Below are 23532 nucleotides of genomic sequence, written 5' to 3'. Positions count from 1 at the left end.
CCGTTCAGAGGGCCAGGAGGGTATAGAGCCCCTGAGCCCCCCAGCATCTTTTCGGGAGTGTCTCTCAGGTTAAGGAGCTTTGGGGTCTCATAAGGGGCTTTAGATTCTCTGACGTTACAGTTATTTGGAGTCTTTGAAGCTGAAGGGATTAAGAGTCTCTATACAGTGTTTAGGGTCTCTGAGGCTGGGGAAATTTGGTCTCTCTGTGAGTGAGATATTTAGGGCTCCTTAGGCTCGGGGGATTTGAGGATCTACGTGTTAGAGGATTTGGCGTTCCTCTGGATTAAGGGATTTGAGGTCTCTGAAGCTGAGGAGGTGCTTTGGGGTCTCATGCCCAGGGGATTAAGTGCCCTCCAGGTTAGCGGATTTGAGTCCTTCAAGGTGGCAGGATTTGGGGTCACTTCAGGCTGAGAGGATTTATTGCTTCTCAGGGTGAGGGGATCTGAGGTCTCCCAGGCTGAAATCTGAAGGTCTTAGGCTGAGGGTTTGTAAGGGTTTTACGCTGCATGACCAAGGCCCCCCGAGTTCCTGTCAGTCTCTCCAGTCTCCTCCCGCGCAGCCCACCCTGGCCGGGCGCCCTGTCGGAGCCCCTTGGGAGGTAAAAGCTGCCCACGGCATATTGATGAGACCGCCATCGGGGGGTGGCCAGAGGCAGGAAGGAAGGGTGCTGGAGGCTGATGGTGGCAGCCTTCAAGGGTGGGCATCCTTGAGTGCCCTTTCCCCCATGTGCTGGGGACACGCACGGCCAGGGCCCCTGTGGGGGCGCGAGGGTCCTAGGTGGGAGGGGCGTCTCCTCGCCCTCACTTGTTCGTGTGGGAGTTATGGAGCACAGATTCAGGGCTGGGCTCAGAGCACCCCAGGAGCCCTGTGGGGCCAGGGCGCTTAGCCCACTCCTCGGATGATCTCTGAGCAGCATGGAGTCCCCTAGCCTGCAAGGGGCAGGGCCTAAGGGAGCCAGGTTCTGTCTGATGGCACAAGTGGCCCTGCTGCCCACCCGATGGCCCCCACTCTGATGATTGCAGCCTGCTCTGCCCTGCCCCACCCAAGCAAGCCCCTGCTTCCCCTGGAAGCTGCCCCTCCCCAGGCTTGAGCTGGACCCGAGCTGTGTGACCTGGGCAGGCTGAGGCTCTGTCTGCTCTTTTAGGGAGCGTTAGGGAGAGCTTGTGACATGCAGAGTCATAGCTGGGCCCTGTGGATGGAGAGGAGAGGCTGGGTCCACCCCTGTGGGGTCCTCCTGAGGCTGGGCCCAGTACCTCACCCCGCCTGGCCTGCCCACAGCACGAGAAGTACACCAGCCAGCTGCAGGTAAGCGTGAAGGGCTTGGTACCCAAGAGGAGCGAGGCGCTGCCGGAACACACACCGTACTGCGAGGCCCCAAACCCCAGGCCGGAGAAGGGGGACCGGAGACCAGGAACAGGTAGGCCCAGGCAGTGTGGAGCAGTTTTACGCGCACACAGGGCTACTGCCAGGCCCTCTGCCCTGCACCTGCCTCCCTGCCCTCCTCACCCCTGTGCATGCATATGCCGTGCACACCCATACCCTCATCCATTGCACACACATACCCCTGTACACACACACCCCTCACCCATTGTGCACACCTACCCTTGCACACCCACATTCCTTACCCATTGCACACACCTATCTGTGCATGCCTGCACCGCTCACTCCTGTACACACCTACCCATGCACGCCTGCACCCCTCTTTGTTATACACACCCTACTCATGCACACCCACACCACTCACCCCTATGCATACCTACCCATACATGCCCATACCCCTCACTGCTGTACACAGGTCTATCCATGCACGCCCATACTGCTCACCCCTGTGCACTCACACCCCCACCCCTGTATACACATCTACCAGTGCACATCCACATCCCTCACCTCTCACCCCACACACACAGCTATCCATGCATACCCACACTGCTCACCCCTGTGCGCACCTACCTGTGCATGCCTGCACCCCTTGGGCCCACAGTTCTTGTGGGGTTGGTGGACCACCAGCTGGGCACCCTGTGTCCCTCGTGGTGACAGGCAGGGGATGGGGGGGGTGCGGCTATGTTCCCTAATATCAGGCATTTGGACTCGATTCTGCGGACCGAGCCAGCAGGGCTCAGGGGTTGGTGGTTTCTGACGAGACCTGATATGTGCCTTCGGCAGTCGGTGCAGCGGGTGGGCAGAAGTCTGGGAGGAAGGCAGCTGCACGAGGGTCCGGGTCTGCATCGGTCCGGTGGGCACAAGGGGAGGGGAAGGAGCTGAGAGTGAGAAAGTGCCTGGTCGTGTGTGGAGGGGTCGGGGTGGGGGATCCAAGCCTGAGGCCCCAGTGTATGACTTGAGTTCTGGTTAGACAGGGGTGTATCCGGGCGCCCTTTCTCCTGCTCCCACCTTGGTCCAGGAAGGGTCACCCTGCTGCCCCCAGCTTTGGCCCCACGTCTGCCGTGTTCCGCCGTCAGCCCACACATCTGTGTTGTACAGCCGCAGCTGCTGGCGTCTGGTTGGGATGCAGGCCCGCCCAGAATGGAAGACCGCTGGGGACTGGGAAGCTTTCCAGAAAGCCATCCGAGCTCCCCCGGGCACCTGTCGGTGTCCAGGCTGTGAAACACACGCAGCTGGTGACGGCGGTGCGGAGCCGTCCTGGAGGTTGTGACAGGTGCAGCCAGCTGGGCAGCCTGGCTCCTTGGCTCCGTTAGAGTGAGGGCAGCACATTTTGGGGACCAAGGAGGGGTTCAGGGCCGGCAGCAGAGGGGAGACTGCCTGGTAGCAGATGCCCCTGCCTCAGCAGCCCCTGGGCATGACCCTGGGTCAAGGGTGAGTTCCCAGGGAGGGATAAGGCATGTGTGACACCTCTCAGGGGCCCTGCATCCCCAGCGCAGTGTGCACATGGTTCCTGACAGGTGACCGGCCTCCAACTCTCTGTCCACCCAGCAGTGTAAGCAGCTGGTGGCCATGATGCAGAGGCCCCCTGGGCTCCAGCAAGTATAGAAAGAGCTTGAGTGGGGCCGGGCGCGGTGGCTCAAGCCTGTAATCCCAGCACTTTGGGAGGCCGAGACGGGCGGATCACGAGGTCAGGAGATCGAGACCATCGTGGCTGACACGGTGAAACCCCGTCTCTACTAAAAAATACAAAAAACTAGCCGGGCGAGGTGGCGGGCGCCTGTAGTCCCAGCTACTCGGGAGGCTGAGGCAGGAGAATGGCGGGAACCCGGGAGGCGGAGCTTGCAGTGAGCTGAGATCGGGCCACTGCACTCCAGCCTGGGCGGCAGAGCGAGACTCCGTCTCAAAAAAAAAAAAAAAAAAAAGAAAGAGCTTGAGTGGAGGGCCCAGGAAGGAGACTGTGGGCATGAGGGCCAGCGCCCTGACCTGAGGGCACTGGACGCTGCTTCTGTTCACTGCTGCCATCGGGAAGGGCTGGGCTGCCAGCTTTGCAGAGGGAGTCAGAAGTCAGATTCCATCTGAAATATACAATTTCACTCTGGTTGTTAAGGCAAACAAACTAAAACGCCACAGGGACCATGTAGACTGCAGTGGCTGCCCACTCCCAGGGCCACCCATTTGTGGCCTGAACTATTTACCAAGCCTTGGAGGTGGCTGGACCCAGGTGTGGGCTCCCCCTGGCCTCCTGTCCTCTCTGTTCAGTGGGCTCTGGGGTCGAAGGCTAGGGCATGGTTGCAGGATGGTGTTGGAGGGGGCGCCCACCATGCCCCAGGGGATGAGCCTTTGAGCACACGGAGGGGAGGAAGGAGGGGCCAGGTAGGGAGGAGGGGCCAGGCAGGCAGGAGGGGCCAGGCAGGGAGGAGGGGCCAGGCAGGGAGGAGGGGCCAGGCAGGCAGGGAGCCTTTAAGCACTTGTGGGGGAGGGTGGGGCCAGGCAGGGAGGGGCCAGTGAGCCACCTCGGAACTCTAGGTAGTCAACATTCCCCACAGAGGTAGGGCCCTGGGCTGCCACAAGGCCAAGCTGGGAGGCGATGCCGGGGCCTGCCCCAGAGTCCAGCCTATCCTGGGGTGCCAGTTCTCTGCTTTTCACACTAGGGGCCCCAGCAACACAGGGTCTGAACTCTTGCTCCCTCCACAGAGGCAGCCTCTTACCGCACGCCCCTGTACGGGCAGCCCTCCTGGTGGGGTGAGGACGATGGTAGCACGCTGCCTGACACCCAGCGCCAGGGAGAGCCCTACCCAGGTTGGTCCTGGGGCCAGGCTGGTGAGACCCTGAGGGCTCCCAGAGGGTGGTGTGTGAAGGGGATGGCCTGGGTTTGAGGAGCCCACTCCAGGGGACATGGGGCCTCTCTCCCCATCTTGGGTGGAGTTGATGGTCCTGGCTGAGGAGGGTGGTAGCAGGTGGCTGCCCCGAGGCCGGGTCTGAAGACATCTTCCCACACCAGAGCGTCCCAAGGGGCCAGTGCAGCAAGACGGGGAGCTCCACGGCTTCCGCGCCCCCGCTGAGCCTCAGGGCTGCTCGTTCCGGCGGGAGCCCAGCTACTTCGAGATTCCCACGAAGGAGACCCCACAGCCGTCGCAGACCCCCGACGTGTCGGCACACGAGATGCCCACGAAGGATGCAGAGGCAGGTGGGGTCGGAGCGGCCCCTGTGGTGCAGAGCCACGCGTCCTTCACCATCGAGTTTGATGACTGCAGCCCCGGCAAGATGAAGATCAAGGACCATATCACCAAGTTTTCCCTTCGCCAGCGGCGGCCCCCAGGCAAGGAGGCCACACCTGGCGAGATGGTGTCAGCTGAGACCAAGGTGGCCGACTGGCTGGTGCAGAATGACCCGAGCCTGCTGCACCGGGTTGGCCCTGGGGATGACCGCCACAGCACCAAGAGCGACCTGCCTGTCCACACCCGCACCCTGAAGGGTGAGTGCCCAGCTGGCGGCCGTGCCAGTCCCGGGACAGGCAGGGGACCAGGCGTTGGCTGGGTCTGCACCGTTGCCATGCAGAGGGGCCCATTCAGCTGGGTTGACTTCCCGTTTTTCAATTAATTGCCCAAGAGCCACCTGCCTGATCAGGGGTCTGGTCCTGTGTCTTCCCGTTGTACTTCTCTGCCCTGTGTGGGGGCGCCCTGAGGGCTAGGGTGCTCTGTCAACTCAGCTCAGGCGTGGGTTGATGAGGCTGTCTGAGATCCACAGCTGTTTCCTTTCTGTTGGCCTGACAAGGTGGGGTCCCCTGTCCCCTCCAGGCCACAAGCACGAGGATGGCACACAGAGTGACTCAGAGGACCCCCTGGCCAAGGCGGCCTCAGCCACCGGGGTGCCCTTGGAGGCCAGTGGGGAGCAGGTGCGGCTGCAGAGGCAGATCAAGCGGGACCCCCAGGAGCTACTACATAACCAGCAGGCCTTTGTCATCGAGTTCTTCGACGAGGACACGCCCCGAAAGAAGCGCTCCCAATCCTTCACGCACACCCCGTCTGGGGACCCCAAGGCCGACAAGCGCCGTGGCCCGACACCGGCCGATAGGGACCGCCCCAGTGTCCCAGCCCCAGTCCAGGCGGGGGGCCGCAGCTCGGGGCCACAGAGGGCCGGCTCGCTGAAGCGGGAGAAGACAGAGGAACGGCTGGGCAGCCCCTCACCTGCCTCCCGAACCCCTGCCCGCCCCTTTGGAAGCGTGGGGCGCCGTTCCCGCCTGGCCCAGGACTTCATGGCCCAGTGTCTGCGGGAGAGCTCCCCGGCCTCCAGGCCCAGCCCCGAGAAGGTTCCTCCCGTGCTGCCCGCTCCCCTGACACCCCGTGGGACCAGCCCTGTGGGCCCCCCGACCCCACCGCCCGCCCCCACCGACCCCCAACTGACCAAGGCACGGAAACAGGAGGAGGACGACAGCCTCAGTGACGCAGGGACATACACCATCGAGACCGAGGCACAGGACACGGAAGTGGAGGAGGCCCGAAAGATGATCGACCAGGTGCGGCCCGGCGGCGAATGAGAGCCCTCATGGGGACCAGGGTGGAGGTGGGTGGACGTTGTCCTGCTCCAACCCAGCCCTGGCTCCTGCCTCTGGCCCAGCTGGGCAAGAGGGAGCCTGGGGTGCTGCCCACAGCCCTGCCCTCACCTTCTCAGGGCTGGGTCTATATCCCATGTCCCGCTGATAGCCAGGCTGTGTGTCCTGGCCACCAACCACTCTGGCCAACCAGGTCCCTGCTCTCCCCATGGCTTGGGGGTGGCCGGTGTCAGTGGAGGGTTGGGAAGTGGGCTTCTCTGGCCCTCAGTGCCTGGGACCATTTCCTCTTGGCAGGTCTTTGGGGTGTTGGAGTCCCCTGAACTCTCCAGGGCATCTTCGGCCACCTTTCGCCCAGTCATCAGAGGGGACAGAGATGAGTCTAGTGATGGGGGCGTGGCCCAGCGGATGGCGCTCCTGCAGGAGTTTGCCTCCAGGCCACTGGGTGCGGCTCCCCAGGCGGAGCACCAGGTACAAGCACAGATGGCTACCCCAAGGAGGGGCTGGGCAGGGAGAGGGCAGCGTCCAAGCCGGGCCTGGGGACAGTAGACCCCTCATGGGGCGAGACTGGACTTTCCTGAGGGGCACGCTCACCTGGAGGGTGAACAGGGGCTTCCACGAGGAGGGATCGGGGCCAGGTGTCAGACCCAGTGTTGATTTGAGGTCCTGGGCAAAACGGGCTCCGAGGTCAGGACAGGGCCACGGCTGCTCTGCCAACCTGGAACTGAGTTCTGTGGGGCTGCCTGGGCCGGGCCGGCAGGGGTCACGTTGGAGCAAGTCCAGGCGAGGCAACTGGGACCCCTGGCTGCCTTTGCGGGGGCATGTGCTCGCTCGAGCGGCAGGCCCAGGGTGGCGTGCATGCATGGGGCTGGTGGTGGCTGCTCTGGATGCCCCTCCTGTTCCCTGGCACCCCCTGCTCCTCACCGTTGGGCTTGCACGTGGAAACACTCCCACCCTCCTCTCCACAGGGCCTCCCGCTGCCGGGCTCCCCTGGGGGTCAGAAGTGGGTGTCCCGCTGGGCCAGCCTGGCTGACAGCTACTCAGACCCGGGCCTCACAGGTAAGTGGCTCCAGTGCTGCAGGGGAGTCAGGGGCCAGGCCGGGGGGCTCAGGCCACTGACCACGGACACAGGCTGCCTCTTCCTGTGCATGGAGGCTGTGCATGGAGGGCCTGCAGACCAGCAGCCCTGTAAGCAGCTGCCTTTGTGCTCCACAGAGGATGGCCTGGAACGTAGAGGCGGGGAGCCGGAGGGGTCCCTGCCTGTGCGCACGCGGCGACGGCTCCCTCAGCTGCCCAGTGAGAGGGCCGACAGCCCTGCGGGCCCGGAGAGTAGCAGGAGGAGTGGGCCTGGGCCACCGGAGCTGGGCAGTGAGCAGCCCGGCCACCTCTTCGGCCAGGAGGAGTTGGACCCTGACAGCCTCAGCGATGCCAGTGGTTCGGACGGGGGCCGGGGCCCTGAGCCAGGGGTGGAGCCACGGGACAGCAGACGCAGGAGCCCCCAGGAGGGGCCCACATGGAGCAGGGGTCGGTGCTCACCAAGGGCCCCTGGGGAGTCAACTCCCACCTCTTTCTTCATTGGGGACCAGGATGGGGATGCTGTGTTACCTAGGAAACCACTTACGGCTCCAGGGGATGGGGAGGGCTTAGGGCAGGCAGCCCAGCCCAGCCCCCCAGCACGGGATGGCATCTATGTCAGTGCCAATGGGAGAATGGTCATCCAGCTACGGCCTGGACGGTCCCCAGAACCCGATGGCCCTGCCCCACCCTTCCTCCGGCAAGAGAGCTTCACTAAGGAGCCAGCCAGTGGTCCCCCAGCGCCTGGCAAGCCCCCCAACATCTCCAGCCACCCACTTCTACAGGACCTGGCTGCTACCAGGGCCGCACGCATGGACTTCCACTCCCAGGACACCCACCTGATCTTGAAGGAGACAGAGACGGCCCTGGCGGCCCTGGAGGCCCGACTCCTCTCCAATTCTGTGGACGCCGAGTGTGAGGGGGGCAGCACTCCAAGGCCGCTGGAGGACGCCATGTCTGGGGACTCAGACGTGGACACTGCCAGCACGGTCAGCCTGCGCAGTGGCAAGAGCGGACCCAGCCCCACAACCCCGCAGCCCCTGCGGGCACAGAAGGAGATGTCGCCATCCCCGCCAGCTGCACAGGACCCAGGAGGCACCACCCTGAGCAGTGCCCGTGAGCAGCCCTCAGAGAGACAGCGCCACCCACTTGGCCCGACGGACATGGGCCGTGGAGAGCCAGTACGGCGCTCAGCCATAAGGCGTGGCCACAGGCCCCGAGGGTCCCTGGACTGGCCCAGTGAGGAGCGTAGCCCTGTCCTCGCCCACCCACCCAGCTCAGAGGTGATGGCCTCCAACCATGAAACCCCTGAGGCCACCGGGGCAGGACGGCTCGGGTCTCGCCGGAAACCAGCAGCCCCACCGCCATCCCCCGCTGCCCGGGAGGAGCAGAGCCGCAGCTCAGCCAGCTCCCAGAAGGGGCCGCAGGCCTTGACCCGCTCCAACAGCCTGTCCACCCCTCGCCCCACACGGGCCTCCCGGCTGAGGCGGGCCCGGCTGGGGGATGCTTCAGACACTGAGGCCGCGGATGGTGAGCGGGGATCCCTGGGCAACCCTGAGCCTGTGGGCCGGCCAGCTGCTGAGCAGGCCAAGAAGCTGTCGCGCTTGGACATCCTGGCCATGCCCCGGAAGCGGGCCGGCTCCTTCACAGGGACTAGTGACCCCGAGGCAGCCCCTGCCCGCACCAGCTTCTCTGGCCGCAGTGTGGAGTTGTGCTGTGCCAGCCGCAAGCCCACCATGGCCGAAGCACGGGCTGTCGCCAGGAAGGCTGCCACCACAGCCACCAGCACGGGTCCCCGCCAGCCCTTCAGCAGAGCCCGCTCGGGCAGCGCTCGATACACCTCCAGTGAGTGCCAGGGCAGGTGGGAGGCCAGGGCCAAGGCAGAGCTGCCAGTAGGTCTGCAGCATCCTGGATGCCAGCTGAGTGTTGGCTGTGGGCCCCTGGTCCTGGCATGAGAGGAGCCTTTGTTCCCAAAGCTGGGGTAGATGTGTTGCTGGACTCACGTACACACACACATGTGCATGGCTGAGGGCAGGGCCCGCAGTGCCCTGATGTGGGTTGAACACCCTAACCATCTCTGGCGTGGTGGGGGCCTTCCGTCCCCCAGGGTGGGCCTCAGGGCCCCGAAGCCCAGACTGGCCCTCCCCACTCTTCTGTACTCCTGGCTCAGGCCCCTGGTGCCTTGCGGTCCCCACGCCATCTGCCCATGGGCCTGGGGCCCTAGGCCTGGGGAGGGCACTCCTGTGGATCTCTGCCGCAGTACTGTGGCTCAGTGAAGGGTGCCAGGTACACCTGTGCCCCCTGCTGGTAGCTGCTCTAACACCTTTCTGAGTCCGCAGGCCCCATGGCCAGGGAGGGAGGGAGGGCTGTGAGCAGAGCCCTGCCCCCAAGATGTCCATGGGCACAGCAAGCAGGGATGGTCCTCTGTGGCCACCAGAGCTGGCCTCCTACCTGGGGTGGCCAGACATCCGCGTCTGCAGAGCGGGGCCCACCCCGCCCGCCGAGGGAGCTGAGCTGTCCTGCGAGTGGATTGGTTTGAGGCCAAGGTGTTGCTGCTACTGCCTTCTGCCCTGTGCTCCCACCTACCCACCCATGATCCCAGTGGAGTCTCTTCCCCAACTCCCAGGGTCCTCCCATGGCCCCGCCCCAACTGCTGGCTGCACCGGGCAGGCCCTGCGCGTGGCTGGAGGCTGAGGCAGGGTTTGCTGGAGGAAGGGGTGGGCTGGGGCCGAGGGTCACCCCTGCTTTGTGGAGCCTGCCATCCCTACCCCACGTGGTGCACTGGTAATGTTTGATCCAAGCATGCGGCTGGCCATCATCCCCACCTATGGTGCAGGTGCGCAGCTGCTGCCGGGCTCTCAGAGCAGGGCTGGTGAGGAGGCTAGGACTCCGCCCAGCAGGGGTGGAACCTGAAGCACTGGGCCTGACAAACTGAAGCAGGCACCAGGGAGGGGCTGCAGTGGCCTTGCTCGGGCTCTGACTGGTCCTTGCCTGTCTGTCTGGTCCAGCCTGGGCCAGAGCAAGTCCTGGTGGGGAGGTTTACTCTGTTTTGGCGTCTGCCAGGCACTGCTTTCCCACCACCTGTAAGGGGGTTTCCCACCTAATCAGGTGCAGACTGCTCCTGGGTCACAGCCACTGGCCTGGGAGCACCAGGCTGCCTTCCCTGCATGTGCCCCTGGGCTGGTGGGGGCCTTGTGGCCCCTGGAGCTCAGCAGCTGTTGATGCTACAATGAAGGGCTACTGGGTTGGGGCACCAGCCTTGACGCTCCCCAGCCCTGCAGCACTGAGCCCTCGCCCACAGGGACCCTGGGACTGCCACAGGGTGCTGAGTGCTGCTTTGTTCTGTTCTTGCTTCTGAAACCAATTCACTCACCAAGACACGCGGCGCCGGCAGCAGGGCTCGGATTACACGTCCACCTCTGAGGAGGAGTACGGCTCCCGCCACGGCTCCCCCAAACACACACGCTCCCACACCTCAACAGCCACTCAGACCCCGAGGGCTGGCAGCTCCAGTCGGGCTCGTTCCCGGGTCCCCGGTCCCCGGGACACGGACGATGATGAGGAGGAACCTGACCCTTATGGTTTCATCGTGCAGACGGCAGAGATTGCAGAGATCGCCAGGTGAGCAACCCATTCAGAGTATATCCCCTGGGTCAATCCACTGAGTGCTGGTGCCTTTTCTCGAGTGAGAGCACCCTGAGGGCAGGGACCAGGCTGGGAGCTCCCTTCTTGAGTGGATAGATGGTACGGCAGTTGGCTGGCTGGCTGGATGGATGGATGGATGGATGGATATGGATGGATGGATGGATGGATGGATGGATAGGAGGGTGGGTGGGTGAGTGGGTAGATGGATGGATGGGCAGGTGGATGGATGAATGGTCGGGTGGGTGGGTAGATGGATAGGTTGCTGGATGGCTGGGTGGGTAGGTGGGTGGATGGATGGATAGGATGGTGGGTGGGTGGGTAGATGGGATACATTTCTGTGTGGGTAGATGGCTGGGTGGGTAAGTGGTTGGATGGATGGATGGATGGGCAGGTTGATAGCTGCATGGATGAATAAGTGGATGAATGAATGGATGGGTGGAGGTTGGATGGATGGATGGAAGGATGGATGGAAAGGTTGGTGGGTGGCTGGGTGGGTTAATGGATGGGTAGATGGGTGGGTAGATGAATAGGTGGATAGATGGATGGATGGGAGAGGTTGGTGGGTGGGTGGGTGGATGGGTAGGTAGATAGATGGGTGGGTAGATGAATAGGTGGATGGATGGGAGGGTGGGGGGTAGCATGGATGGATGGATGGGTCGATGGGTGGGTTGATAAATAGGTGGATGGACGGGAGAGGTTGGTGGGTGGGTGGGTGGATGGGTGGGTAGGTAGTAGATGGGTGGGTAGATGAATAGGTGGATGGATAGGAGAGGTGCGGGTGGGCAGAGACTGAGTAGGTAGATAGATGAAGAATGGAAAATAGATAAAGGTAGGTACAGGTAGATGATAGATGAATGGTAGGTAGAAAATTGCATTGAATGGATAAAGTTGCACAAGGTACGTGAATGCGGTGAAGTAGAGTACGTTAGAGTAGAATGGATGGATAGATAAATTAGAAGTGATGGATAAAGTAAAGTGGCGTGATACGTGGATGGATGGATAAGTAAATGCGGTGGATGGATGGGTCATTAAATGCGGTAGATGGAATGAAGTAGAGTAAGATGGATGGATAAGTGAAGTGAGTGGATGGATAGATAGAATAGGTAAGTGGGTGGATAAGATGGATGGATGAAGTGAAAGTAGGTAAGGTAGGTGGATGGATATGGATGGATGGTAAGTGGAGGTAGATAGATGAATATAGTAAGTGATAGAGTGAAAGATAGATAGATAAATGAAAGTAGATAGATATATAGATAAGATAGAGTAGTAGAATGAAGTAAAGTAGGTAGGATAAGATAGATAGATGATAAAAGTAAGAAGTAAGAGTGAATAAGTAAAAGTAAGTAAGATAGATAAAATATAAGATAGATGAATATGAAAGTAGGTGAATTAACAAATAGACAGATGAAATACGTAAAGTATAGATATAGAATGAATGAATATAAAGTAAGTAGAGTGAATGTCAGATGAATTAAGATAAGAGTAGGTAAGATAAGATAGATAGAAATGAAGTAAGATGAATAAGTAAAACCTTGAATAGTGAAAGTAGAGTAAATAAAATATAGATAAGTAAGTGAATGAATGGAAGTAAGATGATAAATATAAAGTAAAATAGAGTAAGATAGATGAATAAAATAAGTAAAATGCATTAAAATACAGAGTAGATGCGTAAGATAAGATAAGTATGAATGAATAATGACCCCAAGTAGATAGATAAGATGAATAAAGAAGTAAGATGAATACAAGTAAGAGCAGATAAGTAAAGTAATGAATCATAAGATAGAAGTAAGTGAATAAATAAAGTAGACGGATAAATGCGTCGATAAGATAAATGTAATCTCCGTCGTCGGTAGACAGATAAATGAAATGCGATAAAATTAAGTCGTCGAAATCCTCGTCGATGAAACAGATCTCGTAAATCGTCGATCGTCGACATCATCATCATCGTCGTCGGCGTCGTCGGTCGTCGATCGGCTCGTCACGTCGATCCGTCGTCGTCAGATCATGAATCTCTCGATAAATCATCGTAAGTCGTCGTCGTCGATCGTCGTCGATCGATCGATCATCGATGAATCGTCGTCGATCATCATCGTCGGCGAAATCACGATCAATGTCCGTCGTCGATCGATCGTAAATGCGTGATAGATGATATAATCATCGTCGTCGATCGATCAATAAATCGATCGTCGTCGATCATCATCATCGATCGTCGTCGATAAATAAATCATCGATGAATGGATGAGTGGGTGGGTAGATGCAGATCTTCCCAGGAGGTGGAGGGCCTCCTCAATGGTTTTGATTAGAAATGAACTCCTTCATGTGGTCATTCAGTAACAGGGCCCTCTCCAGGCCAGGCACTGGGGAGGATGGGGTAGGGAGTTGGGTGGGAGTGAGAGTGGTCTTTGCCAAGCAGTGGTCAGTACTGCAAAGGCAGGCCTTGAAAGGCTGTGGGGGCAGGCAGGGGAGGTCCCAGGACCAGGGGGATGGCAAGTGTTTGTTGTGGAGGATGCTGAGCTTGAAGCCCATGAGGCACCTGGAAGGAGGTGGCCAGGAGCAGGCAGCCCTTAGAGAGTGGCCCACACTGGGTTGGAGGCGCAGGCACCTGAGGCTGTGAGCAGCATGAAGTTGGTGGGGAGGACCTGGGGGGCTTGGAAAGATGGGGACTGGGGACAGGGCTCTTGGGATGCTTGAGGTGTTGATAGGAGTGTAGGGAAGAAGGCTGCCATCAGCTGAGGAAGTGGGCATAGGGTTGGGGCTCTGGACAGAGACACTGCACCTGGGTGAGAAGGGGGTTTCCAGGCCTGAGAGCAGAAGGGGACATGGGGGGCCCATGTGAGTTTCTGGAGTTCTCTGCCTTCCACAGTGGGTGAGCTGGAGCATGCGATGTGCCAGGGGCAGGAGGCCAGAGAGTGCTGGGCAGGGGCCCGAGGGCCAGGGGCATGTGCCAGTTGGTGTCACCCAGAGGTATAGGGATGGCTTCCATGTTTTGTTTTGATGTGGAAGGGTGGACCCAGTCCTGAGTGAGGCCAGGGCAGCCAGTGGACTGCGCAAGGCCATCTGGGCAGAGGGCGCTGGGGCTGTTTCTCTGGTCGTGCCAGCATCTGGCAAGGGGAGGGGGAGGGTCCTCAGGGTGGTCTCTTCCTTGGGTGACTGCCAGTGTGGGGGCCAAGGAGGCTTGGGGTAGGGCCTGTCCCCATGAGGATGGGTGGTTGACAGTGACAGGGACCCTGGGTCCCCAAGGCCTGGGCTGAAGGCCTAAGTGGGGCAGGACTTGCTGGTGGCCCAGGTGCTTAAGGGGCCGGCAGGAGAGGCGACAAGGCTGTGTGCTCCAGCAGAGGGCGGGGAGCTGCTCAGGCCCCCGCAGGCCCCTGTCCTCGCTGGGAAGTGTCTGTTATCTCGGCAGGGTGGAGGCCTGTGCCCCCTCGGCACATCCTAGGGGGACTGAGCTGGCAAGGCTTGAGCAAGGGGCTAGGCTGAGCTGCCACTGGCCTCACTGACCTGCAAGGGGTCCCCTGCCTCTCTGGATCTGCCTGCCGCACCCTCTGCCCAGCCCCTACCCTCAGTGTGAGGAGTGCCAGGCTCTAGTTGCTGTGACCTCAGCCCACTCCCTTCCTTGCCTCAGTTTCTCTGCCTGCAGAGCTGGACGCCCGTGGCACCCACACGTTCTATGGCTGAGTCCCATCCATCCCATTTGGGCCCCGCAGCTGTGATGCTGGCCCTGGGGGACCAGAGAGGGAGGAGGTGTGGCCTGCCCCAGAACCAGCAGGGGTCTCTGTGCACCCTTCTTTTCAGGTTCCATCCCAGCCCCTCACCATCCCTCCTTGTGGCTGAGGGGAGTTGGGCCTCCCTGTAGGGCCATGGCCAGTGCCTGTGTAACCAGTGGCTAGGCCAGTGTTTGGGGCCAGGCTGGGGAGCACCTCCCCCAGGCCCCACCTCTGGCCGGCAGCTGCCTGGGAGCTGGGAGGGACTTTGAGGCCTGTCTGGCCCCTGCTGCCCCGACTTCCTCTGTGCAGAACCTGCCGTCTTTCCTGCCGGCTGCAGGCTGAGCCAGACGCTGGTGAAGGACGTGGCCATCCTAGCCCGGGAGATCCATGATGTGGCTGGGGACGGTGACACACTGGGCTCCTCGGGGCCTGCCCACAGCGCCTCCCTCAGCACCATGCCCAGCACCCCCGCCTCGACCATCTCTGCCCGGGAGGAGGTGAGCCCCAGGCTTTCTGAGGCCCCTGTGCCAGAGCCACCCTCGAGGAAGGTCAGTCCAGGTCCCCACAGCCCTTTGCATGCCTCGGCTGAGGCCCTGCTGCGCATGCCCCCTTGGTGAGCTGGAGCGTGTCCCCCTGGGTCAGCGCCCCAAACGGCCACCGGAGAGCTCAAGGTCTGGGGAGCTCGCGGCGCTTGAGTCAGGCTTGACTGTGCCGTCATCCCCAGCCCAGCTGCCTTCCTGGCGGGGCAGGGACACAGGAGGGACCCTGCACAGATGGAAGGTGGGTGTGCTGTGTCCACCTGCCGGACCGGAGCAGGGAGGTGCAGCTGGCCACAGCCTGGCAGGAGCCTCTGCCCGGGGCCCACGGTGCCGGCCCTCCCTTTTGCAGCTGGTGCAGCGCATCCCTGAGGCCAGCCTCAACTTCCAGAAGGTGCCTCCTGGCTCACTGAACTCTCGGGACTTTGACCAGAACATGAACGACAGCTGTGAGGACGCCCTGGCCAACAAGACACGGCCTCGGAACCGAGAGGAGGCATGGTGCCCACTGCCGCCACGGAGCTGGGTGTCGGGGGGAGCAAGGGCAGGGCTCCTCGAGGGCAGGGGCCATGCTGATGCCGGGCTCTTGTAGGTGATCTTTGATAACCTGATGCTGAACCCGGTGTCCCAGCTGTCGCAGGCCATCCGTGAGAACACGGAGCACCTTGCCGAGAAGATGAAGTGAGTCAGCTTCCCGGCTGAGGTGGATGCCCGGACACCAACAGAGCTGCATGAGCTGAGACTCAGGCCTGGCTGAATCCCTCAAGGGCAGTGGTTTTATGGGTACACTCGTGTGCACCCGTGCAGCCAGCCCTCCTGTGTGCACGTGTATGCGGCTCCCAGCAGGCAGACCCTGAACTCAGAGGAGCCAGCGCCTCCAGGGTGGCCCTTCCTCCCCATCTCTCCTAGCCCTCATCCTGGGCCCAGCCCTCCCCACCGCCCAGTGTTAGACACACAGATGGGAATTTGGTGCCCGTTAGCCCAGGTCATGCATCAGGCCTCAGTTTTCCCCTTAGGCCCAGGTGGGGTGGGATGAACTTCACCATAGCAGAGGAGGTCTGGAGAATTGTGCCTCAGCTCTGTCATCCCTGTCCTTGTCCCCCCATTTCTGCCTCCCCTGCCTCGGACAGGATCCTCTTTCAGAACACAGGGAGAGCCTGGGAGGACCTGGAAGCCAGGATCAACGCTGAGAACGAGGTGCCCATCCTGAAGACGTCTAACAAGGTGAGCGCCGGGGCCCGGTGCCCCTGGGCCCGCCCCCAGCCAGCCTGACTTTGCCCGGCTGGCCCTAAACCTTGTCCCAGCTCCTGTACCCAGAGCCCCGGGGCGGGGCTGCGGCCCCTCAGAAGTTGACTCCACCTCCCTTCCTGCCATGTTTCCAGGAAATCAGCTCCATCCTGAAGGAACTGAGGCGGGTGCAGAAGCAGCTGGAAGGTGAGTGGCCCAAGCCCAGGACAGTGAGGGAGGCTGGCAGGGCCTTGTGGGGAACCCTGACTCACAGGGTGGCAGCAGGTGAACTGGATCCGCAGCCTGACCCTCCCTCCCCACCTCCAGTTATCAATGCCATCGTGGACCCCAGTGGGAGCCTGGACCTGCTCACAGGAAACAGGAGCTTGGCCAGCTCTGCACAGCCGGGGCTGGGGAAGGGCCGTGTGGCTGCCCAGAGCCCACCCTCGCCCGCCTCAGCTGAGGCCCTGCTGCCAGCCCTGCCGCTGAGGAGTTTCCCACAGCGGGTCAGCTGTGGGCCTCCCAGCCTCCCGGACCCCACCTTCCTCCCTGATGCCGAGAGGTTCCTGATCTAGGCCCCGGACCCGGCCAGGCTGGCTTCCCTGTGCGTGTGCGTCTCTGCCTCCCGTCCGCCGCACACCCGCCTGCCTGGCCGCAGGTGGTTCTCCCTGAAGACCCCCACATGTGCCATATCCCCGTGGGCGGGTGCCTCCCACGCCCTTGCTCCCTCGTCAGCTCCCAGCCAGCACCCTACTCACCCTGTCCAGCCCTGTGGCTATCCCCACCCCCGCCCCACCCCCTACAGGTCTCTGGCCCAGCTCCTGGCCAGGCTGCTGCCAAGGTCAAGCCCTCAAGGGCATTACCCCACCTCCTCTTCATCACTGTTATTTTTGTCTTTAGCTTTAAAGGAAAGAGTTGTTGGTGCCATTGCAGGTGCCCCCTCCAGGCCTGACTGGCTCCACCAGGCACTAACCTGCCATACCCCTTTGTACTGGCCTGCGGCCATGCAGAGGAAGAGAGGTCGACTGTGGGGTCATTTGGTGCCAGACATGGAGCTGGGGCAGGCTCACCTGTCCTGGGACTATCTAAGATGGCAGGGCACTTGCCCTGGTGGCTCCCACCTGGCCCCAGGCCTTTTATAGGCAGGAGCCCCACTGCTTCCAGCCTTTGGTGCCAACACAGTTGCCAAACCCATTGAGCTTGGGGCTGTCCCATGGAGCCCTCCTGGGTGTGGACCGGGGGCTGGTTGAGAGCTGAGCCATGCACACAGGTACAGATACCCCCCCACTCCCATGCACTCGGCTAGTCCAGGCGCCTCCATGCTGCACTGTGAGGACTGTGGGGCATGTCCCCGTGAGGGGCTATGGGCCTCTGTACTTGGGCTTCCAAGGGCCTGGGCACAGCCAGGTGCGTGGCAGCCCTTCAGGCGGGGGTGAGTGCACAACCAAAGTGACTGGAAGCCGGGTTTCCAGAAGCCCGCAGCTTGGCCTGCACCACACGCCCTCCCCTTTGGTTTCATGCCATCAGGCCTCAAGTGGGCATGGGGGCAGGGACGGGCCCAGGAACTGTTGTTTTCTCAGGATTCTTTCAGCTGGGAACATGGCAGGTGAGCAGAGCTTGGCCCCTCTGCCATGGCCCCTGCTGGGGCAGCCCGTGTTGCCAGAGCCTCTAAGCCAAAGAGCCCATTGGCCGTGGTTGGTGGGGATGGACGTGGGGGGTGTCCCACCTGGACCAGACTGGCGTAGGTGAGCTCCATACCCCACCTGGCATTGGTACGAGAGTCGGACCTGGACAGGGCCAGCTGCTGGGGGAGCGGCGCTGGGGGCTGGAGGCTGGAAGTGGGTGGTTTGTGTCCCCTGTTTACTTTTAGCTGATCTGGGGTTGGGTGTACGGGTTCTGTGCCTCTGAGCCCTGCGGCCCACCTGATGTTTACGTGTGGAGGGGGCGGGGGGGCAGGTGTCTCCCCCTGGTCCCTGCCCCAAGAGCCTGCTGTCTATATGGAGGAGGTGCTAGTCCGGCCCACCGGGCTGCTGCCCACCCCTGCATGCCTCAGTTGCCCACCCCGCCTGCCCCTGGACATGAAGTGGTCACTCTTCATCCACGGCTCCTTCCCACCCCTCAGCAGTGGCAGTGCAATGTTTTGAATTCACAAGTTCCTGCTCCTCCCCACGCTGAGCTCCTTTGTTCCTCCCCCTCCAGCCTTTGCCTGGGAATGGTCCTTGTTTGCCAGGCTTCTCGGAGGGTTCACTGTACATTCGTTCTCAGGTGGTCTTGTGGCTGTCTTTCGGAAAATGGTTATTTTATATGATTTGTCATGGAATTTGTTCTAATAAATCATTCTTCTATCACATGGCAGCACGCTGGAGCCTGTCACCTTGGCCTTGCTTCTCTATCCATGGTGTTTGGGATGGGTGGGGCCTGCATGTAGGACAGACCAGGGGAGGCTGCAATTCAGAGATGCTGCCACCAGGGGGCGGCCTGGGCTAGAAAGCAGCATTTCCAGATGTTTACTCCTAAGAAACGGAAGAGCTAATTTATGAAAACTCTTCAGTGAGACAGCATCCAAGAGCACTGTTTTTTTGTTTTGTTTTGAGACGGAGTCTCACTGTCTCCCAGGCTAGAGTGCAGTGGCGCGATCTCGGCTCACCACAAGCTCCGCTTCCCGGGTCCACGCTGTTCTCCTGCCTCAGCCTCCTGAGTAGCTGGGACTACAGGCGCCCGCCACCACGCCCGGCTAATTTTTTGTATTTTTTAGTAGAGATGGGGTTTCACCGTGTTACCCAGGATGGTCTCTATCTCCTGACCGTGATCCGCCCGCCTCGGCCTCCCAAAGTGCTGGGATTACAGGCGTGAGCCCAGCCACTGCGCCCGGCCGAGAGCGCTGTTTAAAACTTCGCTCATCCTGCATAAAAATAGGCAGTGAGCAGGCACACAGCTGCCGTGCGGTGAGCGCCACCTCCTGCCGCAGTTCCTTCTCCCTGCTACGGCTTTGGAGGACACCCACTGCCCGTCATTGCGTCACGTCACTGGCACCCATCACACCCGGGTCACTGGAGGTGTCGGAGGTCGCTGTCCACCTTCAGCCACAGGGCGGGCCCCACGGCACTGATGTGCTGTCGGGCTGCCAGGCTACCCGGCAGCGGCTCAGGTCCTCAGCGAGGCTGACCTTGAGACCCTGGCAGGAGTAGCAGGGCGGGCTTTTTACCTCCGCAGCCCAGCTGTCCAGCTGCTCCGAGCCCCTCGTCCTTCCACTCCCTGTGATGGTTGTGGACCGCCAGATGTTCCTGGGTGGACTGTCTTTATGATGCCACCCTCGCCTGTCCTTGGGGACGCATCTGAGTTTGCAAGGGGATGGTTGAGCCGAGCGGCCCACCAAGAACTTGAGGACTGGGCTCCACAGGCCTCATGCGGCCACTGGGGGCCTCCACACCTTGCCTTGCCATCTGAACCATCTCAGTGCCACTCCCAGGGCCACACTTGAGGTGGTCACTGCTGGCCCAGTCACTGAGACCTTAGTCTGGGCAGCAGACCCCTGAGGGCCTTCTGAGCGGGGCCCTTCAACGGGCCTTCCCAGAGACCCAGGGCCCACTGGAAAGTCAGCCTGAACATACACCCCGGGGCTCACGGCTGCAGAAGGTGCAGGGGGGCGCTGGCCTTAGGGTGGGGCTGGGCCCAGGGGGCCAGTGGGCAGAGATTTGTTTTGGTGGGCTCAACGTTCCAGGACCTCCCCTAAGGAGTGCGAGCTTCTCTCGTTTCTTGTCTGGTCAGAGAGAGGAGGGCTTTGACTGGGAGTAAGGGCACAGGGGCTGCGGGAGGAGGCGGTGGAGGGCAGATGGGCCGCGTGGAGAGGCTGGAACCTGAAGAGGCAGTGTCCCCGGTGGAGGGGCAGAGAGGGCCAAGGACATGCCCAGCTCCTGGCCCAAGTGGTCCAGACGTGGGGTCAGTGGGTGAGCCGCTCAGGTGACAGTTGGAGAATGCAGTCAGGGACTGGAACTGAGGAGAGAGATCCCTGTGGGACACGGGGCGCTCGGTGGCTCAGGGCCTGCTTTGGGTCTTGGGTCATTTGCAGGAGTGAGTGAAGCACACATGTGGTTTGTGTCCAGTTAATCTTGCTAGTGACAAATATAAGAAACCGTTAGACAGAATGAAGCCCACACCTTTTCCATGCAAAAATTAATGGTTTCTTTTTCAGATAAATTTTTCAGAAAAATTCAAAGAAATGATGGCCAGTCAAATCATGACCAAAAAAGATAGTAAACTGTTTTTACTCTCAAATATAAAATTGTGCTTAAAATAAAATTTTACTGAGAAGGTTGTCATGATTTAGCTTGAAGAAGAACTTGAAATCATGCCACAGGCCATTTCTGCTTTTGGCCGTGAGTAACGGGTACAGGATGGATTTGCCTTCTCACCTTGAACAGTGAGAAAATGACAAAATATGTGAAATGGCAGTTTTCAGACACTGGACAGCAGGCAGCACAGGACCGTGATGCCAAGAAAGGAAAGAAATGAGGTGAGCCCGACTGCCCTGCCTTCCCTCCTGCAGCAAAGCTCGTGTCTGGTTTTCTCACTGGTCCGGGTGAGAAGGCGAACCCATCCTGTACTCCTGTCGCTCATGGCCAGAAGCAGGAGTGGCCTGTGGCGTAATTTTAAGTTCTTCCTTAAGCTATCAATTATAAGGGAATTTCTTTCCTTCTTTCTTTTCTTTTCTTTTCTTTTCTTTTTTTTTTTTTTTGGAGATGGAGTCTCGCTGAGTGCAGTGGTGTGATCTTGGCTCACTGCAACCTTCTCCTCCCGGGTTCAAGCGATTCTCCTGCCTCAGCCTCCCGAGTAGCTGGGATTACAGGCACGCGCCATCACACCTGGCTAATTTTTGTATTTTTAGTAGAAACGGGGGTTTCGCCATGTTGGTCAGGCTGGTCTCAAACCCCTGACCGCAAGTGATCTGCTGCCTTGGCCTCCCAAAGTGCTGGGATTACAGATGTGAGCCACTGCGCCCAGCCTTTAAGTTTTTCTTTATGTATTTCAAAGCTATGCTATTAGGTGCATGCAATTTAGAATTATTAACTTACTGGTCGATGAGCCGTTTTATCATTATGAAGTCTTCTGTAGTTATTTTTTTATCTGAAGTCCATTTTGTTTCATATTATTATAGTCATGCCAGCTTTTATTCTAGTTAATGTTATCATGATTTATCTTTTCCATCCTTTTATTTATTTATTTAAACCAACTCACTTCAAAGAATTTCTATCCTTTTAACGAAATTTCTTGTGGGGCTTGTTTTAAAATATTCAGTCTGACAATATTTCTTTTAATTGGAGTATTTTTAGTATACACCTATTATATTTATCAATGTGCTTAGGATTAAATCTGCTATATTACATCTGCTATTTGTTCTTTTTTCTCCCTTTTTTTCCTTTTTTAGAATTAATTAAAATTTTTTATTTTACATCCTCCAATTTGCTTGTTAGTCATACTTTTATTGTACTAGTAGCAATTACTCAATTATAAAATTAATCCTCCACTAATTATGGTCTAATATGAATTGTTCTTTTACTACTTTCTGGCAATTATACAATTACAATTATAAAATCATTTACAATTATAAAATTCATCCTTCACTTATCAGGGCCTAATGTAAATGTGTACTTTCATCACTTCCTGGACAATGTAAAGACATTCTAACGCTTTATTTATTTATTTACTTATTTATTTATTTATTGAGACAGAGTCTTGCTCTGTCGCCCAGGCTGGAGTGCAGTGGTGCGAACTCACTGGAACCTCCGCCTCCCGGGTTCACACCATTCTCCTGCCTCAGTCTCCCAAGGAGCTGGGAGTACAGGCATGTGCCACCATGCCCAGCTAATTTTTTTTCATTTTTAGTAGAGACGGGGTTTCACCATGTTGGTCAGGCTAGTCTTGAATTCCTGACCTCAAACGATCCACCCGCCTTGGCCTCCCAAAGTGCTGGGATTACGAGTGTGAGCCACCGCGCTCTGCCCTTCTGATGCTTCAAATCCATTGGCCTCTCTCCCACTTTTTGTGCTGTCATTCTCAGGCATTTCAATTCTGCACATATGTTAAACCACACAATAAATCATCTTATCATTTTCTGCAGCCGGCGTGCATCGAAACGCACCAGCGTGTTTCTTCTCTGCTGCTCTCTCGTTCTTTCCCTCCTGCATTTCCATGTTTCCATCCAGGACCATTTTCCAAAGGCCTCCATTGTGATCTGTCTTGTTTATTAGTGCATGTTTGCTGTGAGGAATTCTCTCAATTCACTGGGGAGGGTGTCCGAAAATGTTTTTATTTTGCCTTTCCCTTTCGCTTGAAATAGCACCCCAAGTTGGTATTATTTTCTCTTGGTGCTTAGAGAATGTTGTTCCATTGTCTTCCAGCCTTCAGTGCTTACGTGGAGAAGTCAAGAGCCTCACTGTTGCCTCTTTGAAGGTGGCATCTTGTTTTTTTCCTGGCTGTTATTTGTTTACTTTATTTTTATTTTTCTAGAGACACGGTCCTCCTGTCTTGGCCTCCCAAAGTGTTGGGATTACAGGCGTGAGCCACTGTGCCCCACCTCCTGTTACTGATTTTCTCCTAGTTACTGAGTTTTCAGTGGCTTTACTACAATGTGCTTAGGAGTATGTTTGTATTTCTTTATTGTGAAATGTGTAGTACTTCTTGCACATGCAGTTGGTATGTCTTTCATTGGTTTTGGAAAAGTTGCATTCATTTTCTCTTCAGATATTGTTCTGCGCCATTTGCAGTCTCCCCTCTGGGATTCGAGTGACAGATGTGGTAGGCCTGTTGACTGCATCCTGTGTGTCTCTGATGCTATTTTCCGTGCATTTTTTTCTGTGTGCTTCAGTCGTCTGTTGGCTGGTGACCTCAATTCGTGCTCGTTAATCATCTCTTCAGTTCTGTCCACTAATAGTCTGTTAACCCATCTGTCACACTCTTTTTTTTTTTTTTTTTTTTGAGACGGCGTCTCACTCTGTCGCCAGGCTGGAGTGCAGTGGCCGGATCTCAGCTGCAGCTCGCCTCCGGGTTTACACCATTCTTCTGCCTCAGCCTCCTGAGTAGCTGGGATATAGGTGCCCGCCACCTGCGCCGGCTGAATTTTGTATTTTTTAGTGGAGGCGGGGTTTCACCGGGTTAGCCAGGATGGTCTCGATCTCCTGACCTTGTGATCCGCCCGTCTCGGCCTCCCAAAGTGCTGAGATTACAGGCTTGAGCCACTGCGTCCGGCGCACACTCTTTACTTTGGTTATTTTATCCTTAGTTCTAGAGTTTCTATTTGATTTTTTCAAGATTTCATTTCTCTAGTGAAAATTTCCATCTTGTCACTTATTTCTCAGAGCACAGTCATCAGAGTCATTTCAAAGTTCCAACAGTTTCATCCCCTGCTTTTACACTTGGG

At 58.4% G+C, this 23532-nt stretch overlaps 1 protein-coding gene across 2 annotated transcripts in view; it reads left to right on the top strand.

Annotated features, from left to right (window-relative positions):
* The window catches only part of CEP170B (centrosomal protein 170B), a 32084-nt gene extending 13604 nt beyond the window's left edge, over window positions 1-18480 (top strand). The window contains exons 6-19 of one of the 2 annotated variants that reach the window (XM_003902338.4): window positions 1279-1417; window positions 4075-4179; window positions 4382-4855; window positions 5178-5896; window positions 6227-6400; window positions 6898-6988; window positions 7145-8848; window positions 10486-10624; window positions 14690-14849; window positions 15241-15384; window positions 15481-15569; window positions 16019-16112; window positions 16271-16322; window positions 16443-18480. In XM_003902338.4, the coding sequence (XP_003902387.2) occupies window positions 1279-1417; window positions 4075-4179; window positions 4382-4855; window positions 5178-5896; window positions 6227-6400; window positions 6898-6988; window positions 7145-8848; window positions 10486-10624; window positions 14690-14849; window positions 15241-15384; window positions 15481-15569; window positions 16019-16112; window positions 16271-16322; window positions 16443-16690 (4332 nt within the window). In that variant the 3' untranslated portion in view covers window positions 16691-18480. Of the gene's footprint in view, window positions 1-1278; window positions 1418-4074; window positions 4180-4381; window positions 4856-5177; window positions 5897-6226; window positions 6401-6897; window positions 6989-7144; window positions 8849-10380; window positions 10625-14689; window positions 14850-15240; window positions 15385-15480; window positions 15570-16018; window positions 16113-16270; window positions 16323-16442 lie in introns of both variants that reach the window. The other variant, XM_009212378.4, reaches the window with a different exon arrangement.
* Window positions 18481-23532: the final 5052 nt, after the last annotated feature.

Source organism: Papio anubis, chromosome 7 (genome assembly GCF_008728515.1).
Source record: "Papio anubis isolate 15944 chromosome 7, Panubis1.0, whole genome shotgun sequence".
NCBI lineage: Eukaryota > Metazoa > Chordata > Mammalia > Primates > Cercopithecidae > Papio > Papio anubis.
Note: the sequence above shows the minus strand (reverse complement) of the source record. Positions and strands in the feature narration are given on the sequence as shown.